The sequence below is a fragment of the Gorilla gorilla genome, chromosome 7 (assembly GCF_029281585.2).
Source record: "Gorilla gorilla gorilla isolate KB3781 chromosome 7, NHGRI_mGorGor1-v2.1_pri, whole genome shotgun sequence".
Taxonomy (NCBI): Eukaryota; Metazoa; Chordata; class Mammalia; order Primates; family Hominidae; genus Gorilla; species Gorilla gorilla.
This window is the reverse complement of record NC_073231.2, coordinates 82,626,467-82,643,003: the sequence shown is the minus strand read 5'-3', so window position 1 is coordinate 82,643,003 and position 16,537 is coordinate 82,626,467. Positions and strand designations below refer to the sequence as shown.

The following is a 16,537-nucleotide window of genomic DNA, read 5'->3' as shown; positions in this document are numbered from 1 at the left end:
GGTAGGGGAGGAGGTGTGTTCCAGGAATTCGCAAAGCTCCCTCTGCAGGCAAAGGGAGACTGTTCCCGAAGCAGTAAGCAGTTGGTTCAAGCTAGGCACTGTTTCCCAAATTTACCCTGTGATAACAGTTCCCCAGGACACTTAGTGAACACACAGATTTCAAGACTCTGCTGGCAATTTGGATTTTTTTAAGAAGGCTGGCGGATGATTCTTGGGCATATTAAAGATTGACAACGAGTTCTCTACTCACTGTGGCTAGGAATACAAAAGGATGGGCATAGAGGGGAATGGGAACCGAAACATTAGAGCACGAGTCACTGATCAGCCAGGCAGGGGTGACCTCAGGCAAGAAAGCCTTCAGAGGTAAAACCAGGTGGGAGTTATTTACAGTAGATCATGAAAGATGGGGAGTGCGGGAACTATGTCAGTCACCACAGGGATGCAAAGGAATGAAAAGAGAACTATTCAGGAGGAAGAACAGGTCCTAGTGTATGCTAGTTACTGATTTGCTGGGGTAATATTATTTCCCAGAAACAGAACCCTGTGTCAAATCCAGGAGCCTGGGGGACTGTAGAACCTGAAGTTTTACTGGGTGAGCATAAGCCTAAAACTACAACAGTTGGATAAGTGGTGTGATATATTTCACATGGACCTCCTGCCTAGTTCACTTCTTTATAGTCGCTAGAACACTCATGACAGTTTATTTCTGGGAAGAAGCCAGGATGAATTCGAAAGCATCCTGACACCCCACCCCTTTCTTTTCTCTAGACTTCAGGTTAACTCCTGCCCTTCGGTTTTGGTAAAACTACCCTGCCAAGCCTTATCTTGTATTTTGCTCCTGTTTTTGTTATCAAATGTGTAAAACAGTCACGATGAATATACATGCCAACTGCTTTCAGAGGCAACGGTTAGTCTCTTGCAAGTTTCAACGTGCACATTTTGGAGCTGCTGTCTCTGTGGGAACCTGCAGGCACCTCACGGATGCACCACAACTCGGAAATTACAGTACCACCTGGAACACCTTATCCAGGCAAGGAGATCATTAAGCCTGGTGTTTGAGGCAATCGATTCACTTGGAAGAAGGTGCATTGGTGGTTTTGAGAGGAACAATCCCTACATGAAATCCCTCCATGGGAAATGGAGAACATCAGCTATTTCCCATTGCCTTCAAACCTAAAGATGTCACCAGGCCTCTTGGCTTGTTACTGAAGCAGCGAAAGAAGTCAGAAATCAAAGACTTAGAAGTTACGAAAAGAAAATCTCAAAAAGGAGAATGGGGTCAGGCGCGGTGTCAGGCCTGGAATCCTAGCATTTTGGGAGGCAGAGGCGGGATGATCGCTTGTGGCCAAGAGTTCAAGACCAGCCTGGGCAACATATCGAGACGCCTGTCTGTATTTTAAATAAATAAATATGGAGAATGGGAAACCCATCAGGCTGTAATCTCACAGGGAATTTAGCACCCTTTACCTAAGACAAGACCTGGGCACTTGGGAAGCCTCCCCGAGTGCGGTTTGGGGAGGGGGAGGGCATCTTAAATTCCAGTCCTTGGTCACTCTTGTGGCTTTGCCAAGGGATTTTCAAATCCCGGGAATGCCAGGGATGGAGATGAACAGGTTGAAATCCCCCACGCTGCCAGGGTTAAGGAGGGAAAAACAACAGTCCACAGCGGCCGCGAAGTTTTGTATTTTTTTTTTTGGTAACAAGGGGCTTGTGTGCAGTCCAATATCACCATCGCCGTGAAGTCACAGTGGCAAGATGAAAACGTTTAAAAAAATTTTTTAAAGGAATAAGGAAAGAGGAAGAGGGCGGCGTGCCCCGGCTCAGAAAACGGTCCTCCTCTGCCCCGGACGCCGGCGGACTTGTGGGGGATGACCGAATCTCCCGGCGCAGCCGGGAAGCCCCGGCCCTCAGTCGGGCCGCGACCAGCGTGAAGCCGCGGCGGGGGGATCCGGCGGCCGCGCGGCCGACTTCAAAGCCCCGGCGCCGCCGCCGCCCCCGCGCGCGCGCGCGAGTAGTACGGCCCGAGGGGGCGGCTTCTGGGGCGCGGCTCCGGCGGCAGCTGATGCGCGCCCCGCCGGCGGGGAGGCGGGAGTCCGCGAGCTGGGAGCGGGAGCAGCAGAGGTCTAGCCGCCGGGCGCCGCGGGCCGGGGGCTTGAGGAGGCCACAGGACGGGCGTCTTCCCGGCGAGTGGAGCCCGGCGCGGGGCCCGCTGCGGCCGCACCGTGAGGGGAGGAGGCCGAGGAGGACGCGGCGCCGGCCGCCGGCGGGAGGAAGCGCTCCACCAGGGCCCCCGACGGCGCTCGTTTAACCACATCCGCGCCTCCGCTGGAAACGCTTGCTGGCGCCTGTCACCGGTTCCCTCCATTTTGAAAGGGAAAAAGGCTCTCCCCACCCATTCCCCTGCCCCTAGGAGCTGGAGCCGGAGGAGCCGCGCTCATGGCGTTCAGCCCGTGGCAGATCCTGTCCCCCGTGCAGTGGGCGAAATGGACGTGGTCTGCGGTACGCGGCGGGGCCGCCGGCGAGGACGAGGCTGGCGGGCCCGAGGGCGACCCCGAGGAGGAGGACTCGCAAGCCGAGACCAAATCCTTGAGTTTCAGGCAAGTACACGGCGTCCCCGCTGAGATGCAGACGCGCTTGCCTCCATCCATCTGCGACTCCCTCTGTGTGCGTGTGTGTGGTCGCCACCCGCGAAACCGTCCTCACGGCCGTGCCGCGTCCCTGCCCGGAGCCGGGTCCCCGTGTGCGTCCGAAAGTTCAGGATCTTCTGTCCTCCCGTGGGGTTTCTGGCCCCCGTTTCGCTAGGAGAGTTCCGAACCCAACCCAGAATCTGCAGTCTCTCCGCATCCCCGCTGGCCTCGGTCACTTTCTCTAAGCTTCGACCCCCAGCCCCCGCCCCTCCACACTGGAGCAACGTCACTGATCTCACCCAGTGCAACTTAGGGCCCCCCCGTGGGGAAGAAGTCGCTCCCCGGCCCTTCCCGGGGCCCTACCGTGTACCCAAAACGCAGCCGCGGTGAAGAAGGTCGCGTGATGACAGGCCCCTGGCAGCTGCTGGGAAATGGTGGTCTCTGCCGGGCTGTCATCCGCGTGATTGCGGAAGGCAGGTGACACCATTCTTAGCCTCGGGCCCAGGGAGTTCCAGCAGGTAGAGGCCTACCGAGCAAAGAGGAATGCCTAGCATCGGCCTAACTCGGGGGTGGGACCAGTATTAATTGTTAAAGCCTCTGGGAAAGGGCTCTTGTGACAAAAGGAGTCTGTTGGAAAAGCGCATTTTTCAGGTGTCTGAGGGAAGGATGACCTCGAAAATAAATGGTGCTGGAGAAAAGCTCCAGGGAATGGAGGAGCTTTCAGAGAGACAGGATGCCAGCCTGAGAAACCCAAGGAGGGCACTGCTCAGAGACCGCAGTTGCCTCCCGCGGGTCAGACCCTGCTGAGGACCGGTTGGTTGTGAAGTTAGACAAACGTGCTGGACTTTTAGCCTTTGTGAATATGTAGATTTCAAAGGGTGTCGGAAATACCGTTGAAAGTGGTAATTCCTCATTTTTCCTCCTTGGCAGCTCGGATTCTGAAGGTAATTTTGAGACCCCTGAAGCTGAAACCCCGATCCGATCACCTTTCAAGGAGTCCTGTGATCCATCACTCGGATTGGCAGGACCTGGGGCCAAAAGCCAAGGTAAAGAAAAACTTGCATTTTTCCTGCCTGTTTTGTTTTAAAAGTTTTGAAAAATATCAATGAAGGAAGGAAAAAAGTGTAAATTTAGGACCATTTAAGAGGATTTGACCAAGAAAGAGCTGTTTGAAACCTCCTGGCTTATGTATTTTTAGGGGTGTGGTGATCGAGGCTTTCTCCTCTGAGTAGAGTTTGTGTATTTGCAGTATAAGATTATCATTATCAAACATTCCTACTAGGCCTTTCTCCTCAGCCCCTAAAAAAAAAATGTATAGTAATGAAGTAGGAAGATCATGTTTATATTTGACTTCACAAATTCCTCAGGCTAAGTTGCTTTCTACTGGGGTGTGGCTGGAGACAAAAATTACAGGTAAGACTTGACTTAATTTTTGATAGGGAGGTTCTTAAGAGGCTTTTTCAGAATCACTCACCTCGCCCACTTCCATGCAGGGATGTGGTGAGAGCCCTTCAGTCTACTTAGGAAAACCTGGCACATGGATTCCCTCCCAGCCCCTCAGAGCCCAGCCCTTCATCTGCAGGAGCTTCCGCTGTCTCACTTAATTAGTAGAAACCTTTTTTGTCACACAGCCAGTTCAGAATAAAATTTCACCTATCCCAACAGAATTCATATGCCTGTTCACTAAATAGAGTGCACTGTGATTCAGCAGTGAAGTCCTGCTCTCTCGAGCTAACATTGTGGAGGGAGAACCTGTGAAGGGTTAAGCAAAATATCTATGTCAGCTTGTGTGAAGCACTGTGGAGAAAAAGCAGGGGAAGAGAGAACAGGGAATATGGGGTGGGGATAGGGAAGGCTGAAGGGGAGTTAGTGGGGGCATTCATGATTAGGTGACTTGAACAGAGACCTGAAGGCAGATTGAGGGAGCAGGCCTTGGAGGTTCCTGAGATGGGAACCCTTCCAGCAGAAGGAGTGGCATCTGCAAAGGTCTGACAGCACCAGCCTGCTGCAGGTGAGGCCGTAAGGTGGAGGGTTCATGGTACAGTTAGAAGACCAGCCAGGAGGTCAGTGTGGACTGACTACTCAGAGAGCAGGAGGAGCTGAAGTCAGCATGGTCAGAGGAGGTCCAGATGCTGCTGCAGTGAGGATTTGGTTTTCTTTCTCAGTAAGGTGGAAAGCCACTGCAGGGCATATGCATTTCCAAGGGCTGCCATAACAGAGTAACTTAGCGGCTTACAATAACAGAAATTACTCTCTCACAGTCCTGGATAATTGAAATCAGAACCAGAAGTCTGAAGTCAAGGTGTTGGCAGGGCCTTGCTCTTCTGAAGGCTCCAGGAAGTCTGTCCTTGCCTCTTCTAGCCTCTGCTGGGTGTCTGCAATCCTTTGTGTTCTTTGGCTTGTGGCAGCAGAACTCCAGTCTCTGCCTCAACACATGGCCATCTTCTCCCTATGTATCTGTCTTACAGTGCCCTTCCTGTGAGGACACCAGTCGTTGAAGTTAGGGCCCACCCTAATCCAGTTTGACCTCATCTTAACTTGGTAACATCTTCAGAGATACTATTTCTAGATAAGGTCACATTCATAGGTACTAGGAGTTGGGACTTTAACATATCATTTTGAGAGACATAATTCAGCCCACAACAGAGAGCTTTGAGCAGAGGGATTGTGCTTCAGCTTCTTTTGTAAAAGGCTCCCTGGGCTGCTGTGTGGAGAAGGGACTCTAGGATGGAAGTCCTTTTTATGTGGTTTCTCTGTTCCAGTATCTGGCACTGTCACCCTGAAGTGGCAGCGCCAGCTTTCAGTTATCTAGCTACCTAAACTTGCACTGATTGTGACTTTCTCCTCTCCCTAATAAGTATTTTTATTGCTTAGCAACTTCTTCGTAGGTTGCCTAGGAAAGTCAAGTTACTCTGGTAATAGACTGCATGATGGAGCTGGAATTATTGGTAAAATGACATCAGCAAAAAGCTGATTTGGTTTTGCTTTAATTTGATAGCTCCATGCTGTGCTTACCCAGCTGAGAATTCAGCAATACCCTCAACTTGCCCTAGGCTGCATTTTGCCGTTGTTCTAGGCAGGGACAACATGGGAATAGGCAAGCTTATATACTGGAGAATTTGTGTGCGACGCATAGCTGTGTAGCACTCTCAGTGATGAAGATAACACTTGTTCCTCATGGCTTCCCTTTTCTTCCGTAAAGATTGGCAGATCAGAAGGGAGATTTTGAAGCTTGAAAGAACTATTTGGTGGCCTTTCCATCAAATTTAAATAAAGCTCATAAGACACATGTTAAGGAGCTGTTTGAAAGCCTTTTTGAATTGCCGTCAGCTTGGGCGGCCCTTCCTCATCGTTTTGTCAGCTGCTAGACTGATTCATCCCGCCAGATTCTTTGCCAATTGAATAGAGGCCTGGATGACCTAGGCCACCAAAACCACAGAGACCCAATTGTTTGGTCCTTCCTGTACCAGTGACTCTCACATTCTTTTTCATTTTCTCTAAAAGGAAAACTTTTAAATGTTTATGGATCATGAAAGCTCTGTGGGGTAGTTCATGAACGCAGACTGTAATTGTAGGGGTGGAGGAGTGTCCAGTCCAGGAAACAACCCTGCATATTATGAAGGCTTTCAGTTTAGGGTCTTTAAACAATAGGATGATTGCTCATCAACCTGGTCGTACCCTGACTTCCAGGGTCCTTGGGTGCAACATCCGGAGCTAGTCCAGAGTTCCGCTGATGGCCTTGTCACACATACACAGCAAATGTGCAAAGACAGCCAGAGCACAGGTCTGACTGGAGAGGATTTCAGTGGGCAGAAAGCCCTTCAGAGTCATTTCATATTGAAGTTTAATTTCTGGGACTGGATAAGTTCCCTTTCTCCCAAAATTATTGATTGTTTTGTTCCTGGTAAAGATAGTCTTTCATACTTTTGTGGTTCCAAGACATGGTTGGACCACAGTTATAAATTATATAAGACTAAATCATTCTGGAAGAATGATTTATGAGGAGTTAGTCAGGAGTTGGAGTTGAAATATGTAAAGATTCTGGCTTCCTGGTACATAATGGCCCTCAAACGTGTGGGCTACATTTACCATACCCATGGCTCCTGTGCTGACTTCTGTATAGTTCTTTGAACTCAGGGAAACATCTAAGACTATTTTGAAATGACTTTTCTTAGACTGGAACTGCTTTAGGAACTTGCAGTATCTAAACTCTATAATGACTCTTCCTAAGAGTTGTATGCCAGGAGTTAAGTGGTGGATAAGGTTGTAGATTTTTTTTGAAGCCACATATAGAAGCATGTTTTAGGCTTACTGGTAAAATAAAACTCTAGCTAAAGATATTTCCTGGAAATAACCAGACTGGTAGCTGTAAAGCTTGGGCTGGTCTGTATTTGCTATCTGTCTGTTTTCTCCCACTAAAGTTGTTTAATGCTGCTGCTGTTGTGGTGGTCTTTCTCTTTGCTGGGAAATATATTGGTGAAGAAACATCCTCTAGGAATGGACTTTTGAGGAGGTACAATCTCAAGTTCATCCTCTGTTTTGTTTTGCTTTGAGACAGGATCTATTCTAGACTGGAGTGCAGTAGTATGATCATAGCTCACTGCAGCCTCCAACTGCTGGGCTCAAATGATCCTCCTGCCTCAGCCTCCTGAGTAGCTGGGACTATAGGCACACACTACCATGCCTGGCTAATTTTTTGTTTTGTTTTGTTTTGTTTTTGTTTTGTTTTGTTTTTTGAGATGGAGTCTCGCTCTGTCACCCTGGCTGGAGTGCAGTGGTGCGATCTCGGCTCACTGCAAGCTCCGCCTCCTGGGTTCACGCCATTCGTCTGCCTCAGCCTCCCAAGTAGCTAGGACCACAGGCGCCCGCCACTACGCCCAGCTAATTTTTTGTATTTTTAGTAGAGACGGGGGTTTCACCGTGTTAGCCAGGATGGTCTCGATCTCCTGACCTCGTGATCCGCCCGCCTTGGCCTCCCAAAGTGCTGGGATTACAGGCGTGAGCCACCACGCCTGGCCAGTTTTTTTATTTTTTGTAGAGATAGGGTCTTGCTATGTTGCCTAGGCTGATCTTGAACTCCTGGCCTAAAGGGATTCTCCTGCCTCACCCTCCCAAAGTCCTGGGATTACAGGCGTGAGCTACCATGCCTGGCTTTTGTGTTTGCATGTGTGTTTATGGAGGACTTAGGGGTTGTGGCTTTGTGTAGCTGTTTCAGTCACAAAAACTGCAGTGGGTGCCCTCTGCCCCTTGAGTTTCTCCTTCACCAACATAGCCCCCCTTCCCCAAACACACACACCTTTATCTACAGATTGTTACCTCTCTCTGAGAAAGAGAATCTTAATTAGTGTAGACACTCTCACATCACTCTTGGAACAACTCGTTAAACCTCTCCAGTTTGATGTGTTAATTAAATGCCTAGGTATTTCAAAGACAAACTGTAGTTCTCTGGAATTTTCCCCAGAATAGAAGAAAAGAGATAAATGGGATCTGTGCACAGATATTTACTGCCTCAGGCCTGTGAGGGAATGCCAAGTTGTTTGTTGACACAATTTTGGTAGTCTCGATCAGAATCAGCAAACTGTGACTCATAGACCAAGCCCTGCCTGTCCTGTTTTTTTGCATGGCCCTGGACAGAAGAATGAGTTTTACATTTTTTGATGGTTTAATGGTGATGTGTGAAAATAATGTGAAATCCAAATTTCAGGGCCCATCAATGGTCACACGATTATGTGAATTTACTAAAAACCATTGCATCGTATATTTTAAAGGGTGGACTGTATGGTTTGTGAATTACATCTCAATAAAATAGTTCTTAAAAAAACAAAATTTCAGGGCCCATCAAGTTATATATATATGAAATATATATTTTGGTAGATATGGGGTCTTGCTATGTTGCCCAGGCTGATCTTGAGCTCCAGGGCTCAAGTAAGTGATCCTCCCACCTCAGCCTCCCAAAATGCTGGGATTTCAGGTTTGAACCACCACTGTCATCCCCATAAATAAAGTTATTGGAATACAGCCATATTCATTCATGTATTGTCTATGGCTGCTTTTGCTCTACAATAGCTGGGTTGAGTACTTGGAACAGAGGCCAAATGTCTGGCAAAAGTAACATATTTACTATCTTGTACAGAAAAAAAAGTCAACCTATATCTATACTTATTACAATTTCAGTAAAAATACAGAGTTTAAGTAATTTGGGAAAATGGCTTTAAGAATGAAAAGGTGCAAGGTTATACCTGCTGAACAAATGAACTGTGGGCGTGAGGTGCCATTAGTCTAGGCCTGCATGTTCAGGGAAGGCCCAGGGGAGAGCCTGATGTGGCCTGGCTATTTGTCATCTTTGCAAAGGGGAAGTGATGTAATTGGTCTGCAATGAACTTGATTTTCAATTGACTCAAAGATCTAAGGAGGAATAAAAATTATTTAAAAAGGAAATTAGGGAAGAATGAGTAGAATATTGGAATCATTTAATAGAAGTACAAACACATAGACTTTTAACTTTTGCCCATTAAATTTTTTTTAACATTTTATTTTCTTAAGTTTTTTAAAAAAAATAGTGATGGAGTTTCACTATGTTGCCCAGGCTGGTCTCGAACTCCTGGGCTCAAGTGATCCTCCCACCTTGGCCTCCCAAAGTGTTGGGGTTACAGGCATGAGCCAGCCTCACCCAACCCATTAAATGTCTTTAATGTAACTTCAGGTGTATGAGAATTTGTAAGTTGACTGTGCAGATCTCTTAAAAGGTTGATATGGTGTATTTTTAGAATGTTTTAGACTCTGCATGTGTGTGTGTGTTTGTGTGTGTGTGTGCGCGCTATAGAAAACACAGCATGGAAACCTTGTTAAAATCAGAGGCTTTGATTTTTTATTCTAAAGCTTTGGGTTATATGTTTAATCAGATACTATGTGAAAAATTTTCATTAGGTACATATTGAAGTGTTCCATTCAAGTCTACAAGTATATCCTCCTAAGGATTTAGTTTAACATCCTTTCCCTGCTCCAACAAGGGAATGCTTTATTAGAGTTTCCTAGAAATAATGGGACTAATTAGGACCTTTCATATTACCTAGTCCAGCAGTCCAACCCATGTGGCTCCTTCAACAGCATCGCAGCCTAATGCTTTTAATTTAATTTTAAATTTTTAATGTTTTGTTGTGATTGCGTCTTCCACAGTTTGATTTTTTTGTACTATATAATTCCATGTTAAGGTATTTGAAGCTTGAAAATCTTAGCAGCATGATATAGCTATTTTGTTTTTTCATGTATTTTTAGCTCTGAAGTTGGAGATTCCAACCAGCTAATAAATGAGATCAGAGTCATGTGTTTTTTTGTTGTTGTTTCTCTGTCACAATGTAAATGTGCCCCTAGGAAGCACCTCTGCTTCTATATGGTGCCTTACCCAAGGGAGTGTCTTCCTGGGGAGAAAAGTGTAGTTTTTCCAGCAGAAACTTGCGAGAGTGCAGAACCACAGAGGAGCAACAGTGTCTGAATAAAAAATTCCAGGGCAGGGAAGCAAAGTCTACCTGCAGAAAGGAAAGATTTTAGTAACTATCAAATCACAATTTTTCTTTTAAGATGAGTGATAAAATCAAGACCTTGCACTCCCCCATTTTGGGCTTACCCAACCATCGAATAAAGCAGTAGAACTTACTTTGGTACTTGCGGGTGGCAGAGACACTTTCTACCTGTGTATGTGTTTTGGGAGCTGGCAGTCCTTCTAAAATTATATTGCTGCCATGTAATGTCCCACCTACAAAATGGATGTGGCCTAAAGCCATTTAAACATTTAAATGAAAGAGCAGTTGCAGTGTCTTTTTCAGGTTACCAGTTATACTGCCCAGAGGAAATCTTGGAGGGTATAAACCATTTTGTCACACTCTCCTAAATCCAGAGTAGTGATGGGAGATCATGGTTTATCCACCCAAAACAACCCTCTCAGTTGAGATTTCATAACCAAGGTTGCTAAATTGCCTGGTGACTATTAAATCTGGGCTTAGAAAGGCTTTGCTACTTGTGAGTTCAAGATCTCACCCTCACCTTTGCATGTACATGACCTAATTTTGTGAGTTCAAACAAACATGATTAGATCCCCAGGGTTTAGATTGATGATGGCCAGACTCACAAGGGAATAATAATAATGGCATGTAGTATTTTATTAATTCACAAATGAAAAATGTATCTTGACAGTTTGGCAGATGCAGATACTCTCCTAGCCAGTCGAGGACCCTCTTTCTTATATCATAGCTGGAAATATGACAATAAATGATTGATCTCCAGCTTTCCCATTACAATATTCCCACCTAGCAGATCACCAGCTATCTGTTTCAGCCGTATTTATTTATTAGATGTGTTGAGAACAAGTAATCTTTGTTTGCAGCATCTTATTTGATTTTTATGACCATGATTCTGCGAGATAGGACACAAGTGATTTCCATTTCACAGATTGGGAAATTGAGGCCAGAGCCTTTACTGCTAGTAGTGGACCTGGGTTTTGAATTCAGCTTTTAAGATTGCAGATCCAGAGCTCTTTGGAACATATTATACAGCTTTTCTCTCCAGGAAATTTGTGATTCCCTCTCTGTTGTTCACTATCTGAAGAGAAGACATATCAGAGGAAATAAAGGGTCTTAAAATGTTGCCAGAGCAGGGTGTGTGATGGGGGAAAGCATCGTCTTAAGTATCCTGTCAAGTGATAGTAGTTTAAAAAATCAAAAAATACATCTTCCACATGTGTGAACTTGGCACATATTATTCTGAAGTATGAAATGTATTTTAGGAAGTTGAAACATCAGAAGTTTGGAAGCTTGCAGCATGATTTAGATATAAATTAATAGTCAAGCAAAAATCATCACTGGATAACCATTGCAGTGGGATTGAAAACATTTTGCTTCCTCAATGCCTAGCTTCAGCTCATCAGTGAAAAATAAAGAAAGAGTGGACAAATTCAGTACTAGCCTTTGCATTCTGTCTCCACCTGAGTCATGCATGGTTGAGAAGAGGCAGGTGTGTGGAGGTGTGTGCAGCTGCCAGGGGCTCTGCGCCTGTTTTATGGTAGATAGAGGAGTTTTTAAGAGGCCTTTGTTGGTGATCTCTGGCTGCATAACAAATTACTCCAAAACTGAAAACGATGAACATCTCACATAGTGTTTGTGGTTGGGAAATTTGGGAGCTGGGTGGTGTGGCTCAGGTCACTTTTGAGAATGCTGTCAAGATGTCGGCTGGGACTGCAGTTGTTTAAAGACTTGACTGAGGCTCGAGAATCCTCTCCTAAGGCGGCTTACTCATTTGCCCGGGCTGTGAGTGCTGGCTGTTGGTGGGAGGCTGCAGTCCTCACCATGTGGACACTGCTGGGTTGCTTGAGTATCCTCACAACATGGCAGCTGGCTGCCCCAGAGTGAGTGATCCAAGAGCAAGCAAGATAGAAACTGCAGAGTCTTCTGTGACTTAGCCTCAAAAGTCACACTTATTTCCACAGTATCCTTTTGGTTACACAGGTCAGTCCAAGGGCATGTGTACCAGGAGGTGAGACATATAGGGGCCGTCTTGGAGGCTGGCTACCACAAGGCCCGTTTCCACTTTTTAAAAAACTTGCATGAAAGAATATACAAGGGTATACATTCTTAGATGGCAAAGCTTTTCCCATTGCTTTCTTCCTTTGGCGTCTCTTCACTATGCCCTTCCCAACCCCACTCCTTCTTGCTGCCCTCTTTCTTAAACAGGAGCAGAACTGGCTGAAGAAATTATATAGCCGCCTATTGGCTTGTGGTCCTGCCATGGATGTGTCTCATGCACCCAGCATGCTGGCTGAGATTGCTCTGTCTGGAGGCCCCTCTCTTGCTGAACATTCCTCCCTCTTCTTCTTTATCCAGCATCAGCTTCTCAGCTCCGTGTGGGTGGTTGCTACTTTGTGAGAGAGGCAGTTGGTATTTTGAATTTTCCAGTAATTATTTCTGAAGAGATGCACATTATGGTTGTTTGGCAGCAACAGATTGAAGTTACACAATCCCAGATCTCTGCACAGGAGCCCCATCTGTTAGCACGTGCTCTTTCCCCCCTTGCTCTTCCTGCCAGAATAGGTTGGGGATGGGGGAAAAGTTTTGTGGGGAGGGCCTTCTATGATTTCTGTCTGTGGGAGGGGATTTCTACTCTGTCTAAAATATAACCTCAAACAAATCCAGATGGTTCCAGAACCCATGGGCATCTCATGAGTGAGAAAAGAAGACACATTCATTGCTGGATTGGCTTCTCTGGAGGAGGCTTTGGCTTCCTGGTGGGTGGACACTTCCTGATAAGCAAGTCCCATCCTCTTACCTTATAATCTTGGCCTTTAGAGATACGGTTTGGGTCTCTTTTTATTTTTCTTCTTCTTTTTTTCTTTAGAGACAGGGTCTTGCTGTGTTGCCCAGGCTGGAATGTGGTGGTACAATCATAGCTTACTGCAGTCTCAACTCCCAGGCTTAAGGGATCCTCCTGACTCAGCCTCCCGAGTAGCTGGGACTACAGGCGTGTACCACTACACCTGGCTTGGGTGTCTTTTTAAATAAAATAGCATAAAGTGCTGTTTTGGAAATTTGAAGTGCTTTCTTCATCCTTAGTACAAACTTTTCAGTTTATCAAGTGGTTTTCCAGATTATTCTTTACCTGTAGAGTCTTAGGTTTTAGGGGGAGCCTCTCTCAGGAGTTAGAAGCTTATCTCAGGAGAACAGCAGTGTAGCTGGTGCCCTGTCTCTTAAAAAAGCAATGAAATTTGCCCTACCTTGGCTTCTGGGTAATGTTTTTGTTTGGTGGTTTTTTGGAGGTTAGGAAGGGGTTTAAACAGGTAGTTTGTTGTCTGGGTTCTGCGTGTGTGTGTGTGTGTGTGTGTGTGTGTGTGTGTGTGTGTGTGTGTGTGTGTATGTGTATTTTTCTGTTTTGGTTGGTGAGACAGCTTAAAACTATGATGTACCTAAGAGGATGGTCTGCCTTGACTCACCCACTCAGAATCCCGCTGACCCACCCCTCTCCCATGCTTCCGGGGAGCCTGGGCCCCAGCAGTTGTCGGGAAAATGTGAGCTATGCAGCCCATACCCTTAGATTCTATCCCGCATTCCTGGAAAAGGGCCTGTTGTACGGTTGTTCCGACCCTGGACAATAAATTGTGTACTTCTCCATTTTAAGGCTGATGACTAAGTGAGAACGAACATATATAAAATACACTTCAACTTTGGAGGAATCAGAGAGACTGGGAACCCAAAGACATGAAACTGGGAAAAAAAAACCACTCAAATTTTGGACTTTTAGCATTAATGCTAATATACATCTGATTAACAGTCTCCTCAGGGCAGACCACTTGAGCAGAAAGGGTTGGTGCCAGAATCACGCTTGCTTCCCTCCTGAAGCCCTTGATTCAGTGTGGGGGAGGAGGGCTGGGAGGGCAAGACCAAGGCACGGAAAGGAGGAGTGGGACCTTCAGGGCAAAGGGCCAAGGGAAGAGCTATGCCAAGCCATCCCCCAGCCGTTAGCCTAGAGCTGAGCTGCGGCATCACTGAACAATTAGCTAGGCCTTCTCAGTATGCGACAGATGAGGTGAGGAGGGGTCCTTTATGTATCAGACACTTGCCCTGCAGTGGGCACTGATTGAGCATCAGCTCTGTCTTGGACGCTCAGTTTCTGCTTCCAGGGATACAAAGAGTAAGGCCCCTGTGGGGCTCCGAGTCTGGAGGGAGCTAGCCCTGTCCTGTTTCCCAGACCTCTTGGCCGCCTTGGCATCCCAAGAAGTTTTAGCAGCAAAAGATAGGGAATTTGTGAGGGAAGAAATTCCCCCACAAATCTGGAGGTCAAATGTTAAAAGGAAGAAGTCAAATGTTAAAAGTTAGAATTTTAAAAATCCCCCTGCCCACAAAGTAAAAAAGCCTTTTGGGCTTGACAATTATAACTCTAGGATGTTTCATATACCATACTTGGCTACATCTGTTGTGGAAAAGAGGGATGATGTCATTTTTTTCACCTCTTTCTGTAAATAGAATTTATGTAGCACATGTGGGCTTCCTCAAGAGAAATTTAAAACCCCAAATTGATGGGATGGTGAGACCTACCACCTCTCTCAAGCATGTGTCTCTCCAAGTGACACACATAAGACACTATTTAAAGCATGTACTTTGGATGTGTGTGCTGGCTCACTCCTGTAATCCCAGCACTTTGGGAGGCCAAAGCAGGAGGATTGCTTGAGACCAGCCTGGGCAACAAAATGAGACCCCGACTCTACCAAAAACAAACAAACAAAAAATTAGCAGGGCATGATGGCTTGTGCCTTTAGTCCCAGCTGCTCAGAAGGCTAAGGTGGGAGGATCACTTGAGCTTGGGAGGTTGAGGCTCCAGTGAGCCGTAATCGCCCCACTGTACTCCAGCCTGGACAACAGAGCAAATCTGTGTGGTATAGTTGAACATTTTATTAGAAATCACAGGACATTCCTCCTGCTCCATTTCCCTCGGGTCTGAGCCTCCATGTTCTTTTTTAAAAATACTTTTATTGAGATATAGTTTACCTGCCATACAATTCACCATTTAAAAGCTTTATGATAGTTTTTAATTTATTGACAGAGTTGTACAACTATTATCTCAATTTAATTTTTAGAACATTTTATCACCCCCAAAGGAAACCCTATACCCATTAGGTGTCACACTCCATTCCTCTTCCTTCCCACCTCCAGTCCTAGTTAACTGATGATCTAGTTTGTGTCTCAATAGATTTGATTATCTAAACGTTTCATGTAAGTGGAATAGTAGAATATGTAGTCTTGTATGACTGAATCAGTTCACTAACCATGTTTTCAAGGTTCAGCTATGTTGTAGCAAGTATCAGGACTTTATTCCTTTTTTATTGTTGAACAATACCCCATTTTATTGATACACTATATTTTATTTACCCGTTTATTGGTTGACGGACATTTGGGTTATTTCCACTTTTGGCTATGATGAATAATGCTGCTATGAACATTCACATTCATGGATTTATGTTTTCATTTCTTGGGTATATACCTAGGAGTAGAATTGCTAGGCCATATGGTAACTTCATGTCAAACATTTTGAGGTACTACCAAACTTTTTCAAACTGGCTGCACTATTTTACATTTCTGCCAGTAGTATTTGAGGGTTTCAATTTCTCCATATCCTCTCCAACACTTCTAATTGTCTGTCTGTTTGGTTATAGCCATCCCAGTAGGTGTGGAGTAGTTTTGATTTGCATTTGGTTTTCATTTGCATTTCGCTAATGGCTGATGATATTGAGCAACTTTTCATGTAGCTATTGGGTATTTGTATATATTCTTTAGAGAAATGTCTATTCAGATTCTTTCCCCACTTTTTAATTAGGTTATTTATCTTTTTTATCACTAAGTTATATATTCTAGATGCAAATTCCTTATTAGATATGTGACTAAATATTTTCTTCCATTGTCTTTTCATTTCTTGATGGTGTCATTTGAAGTGCAAAAGTTTTTAATTTTGATAACGTTCAGTTTACTTGTTTTGTCTCTTATGCCTTGATGTCATGTATAAGAAGATTTTGCCTAACTCACAATCACAAAGATTTACTTGTTTGTTTTAACAGTTTTATAGTTTGAGCTCTTACATTTAGGTTTGTGATCCATTTTGAGTCAGTTTCTGCATATGGTGTAAGGGAGTAGTCCAGCTTCATTCTTTTGCATGTGGATATCCAGTTGTCCCAGCACCATTTGTCAAAAAGACTATTCTTTTCCCCATTCATTAACTTTGCACCCTTGTCAAAAATCAGTTGGCCATAGGTACAAGGATTGATTTGTAAACTCTTAATTTTGTTTCTCTGATCTATATGTCTCTCGTTATGCTGGTACCACCACACTGTCTTGATTACTATAGCTTTGTAGTAAGTTTTGAAATCAAGAAGTATG

The 16,537-nt window shown here is 45.2% G+C and overlaps 1 protein-coding gene across 22 annotated transcripts in view; it reads left to right on the top strand.

The window, feature by feature from the left end:
• TACC1 (transforming acidic coiled-coil containing protein 1) overlaps positions 1–16,537 on the top strand; it is a 97,346-nt gene that overhangs the window by 29,677 nt on the left and 51,132 nt on the right. For 11 of the 22 annotated variants that reach the window (XM_055348971.2, XM_055348976.2, XM_055348969.2 and 8 more), the window contains exons 1-2: positions 2,437–2,597; positions 3,558–3,673. The exons of 1 other annotated variant lie outside the window; for it this stretch is intronic. In XM_055348971.2, the coding sequence (XP_055204946.2) occupies positions 2,437–2,597; positions 3,558–3,673 (277 nt within the window). Of the gene's footprint in view, positions 1–2,436; positions 2,598–3,557; positions 3,674–16,537 lie in introns of those variants that run through there. 10 more of the 22 variants (XM_019032388.4, XM_055348973.2, XM_019032390.4 and 7 more) reach the window with 2 other exon arrangements.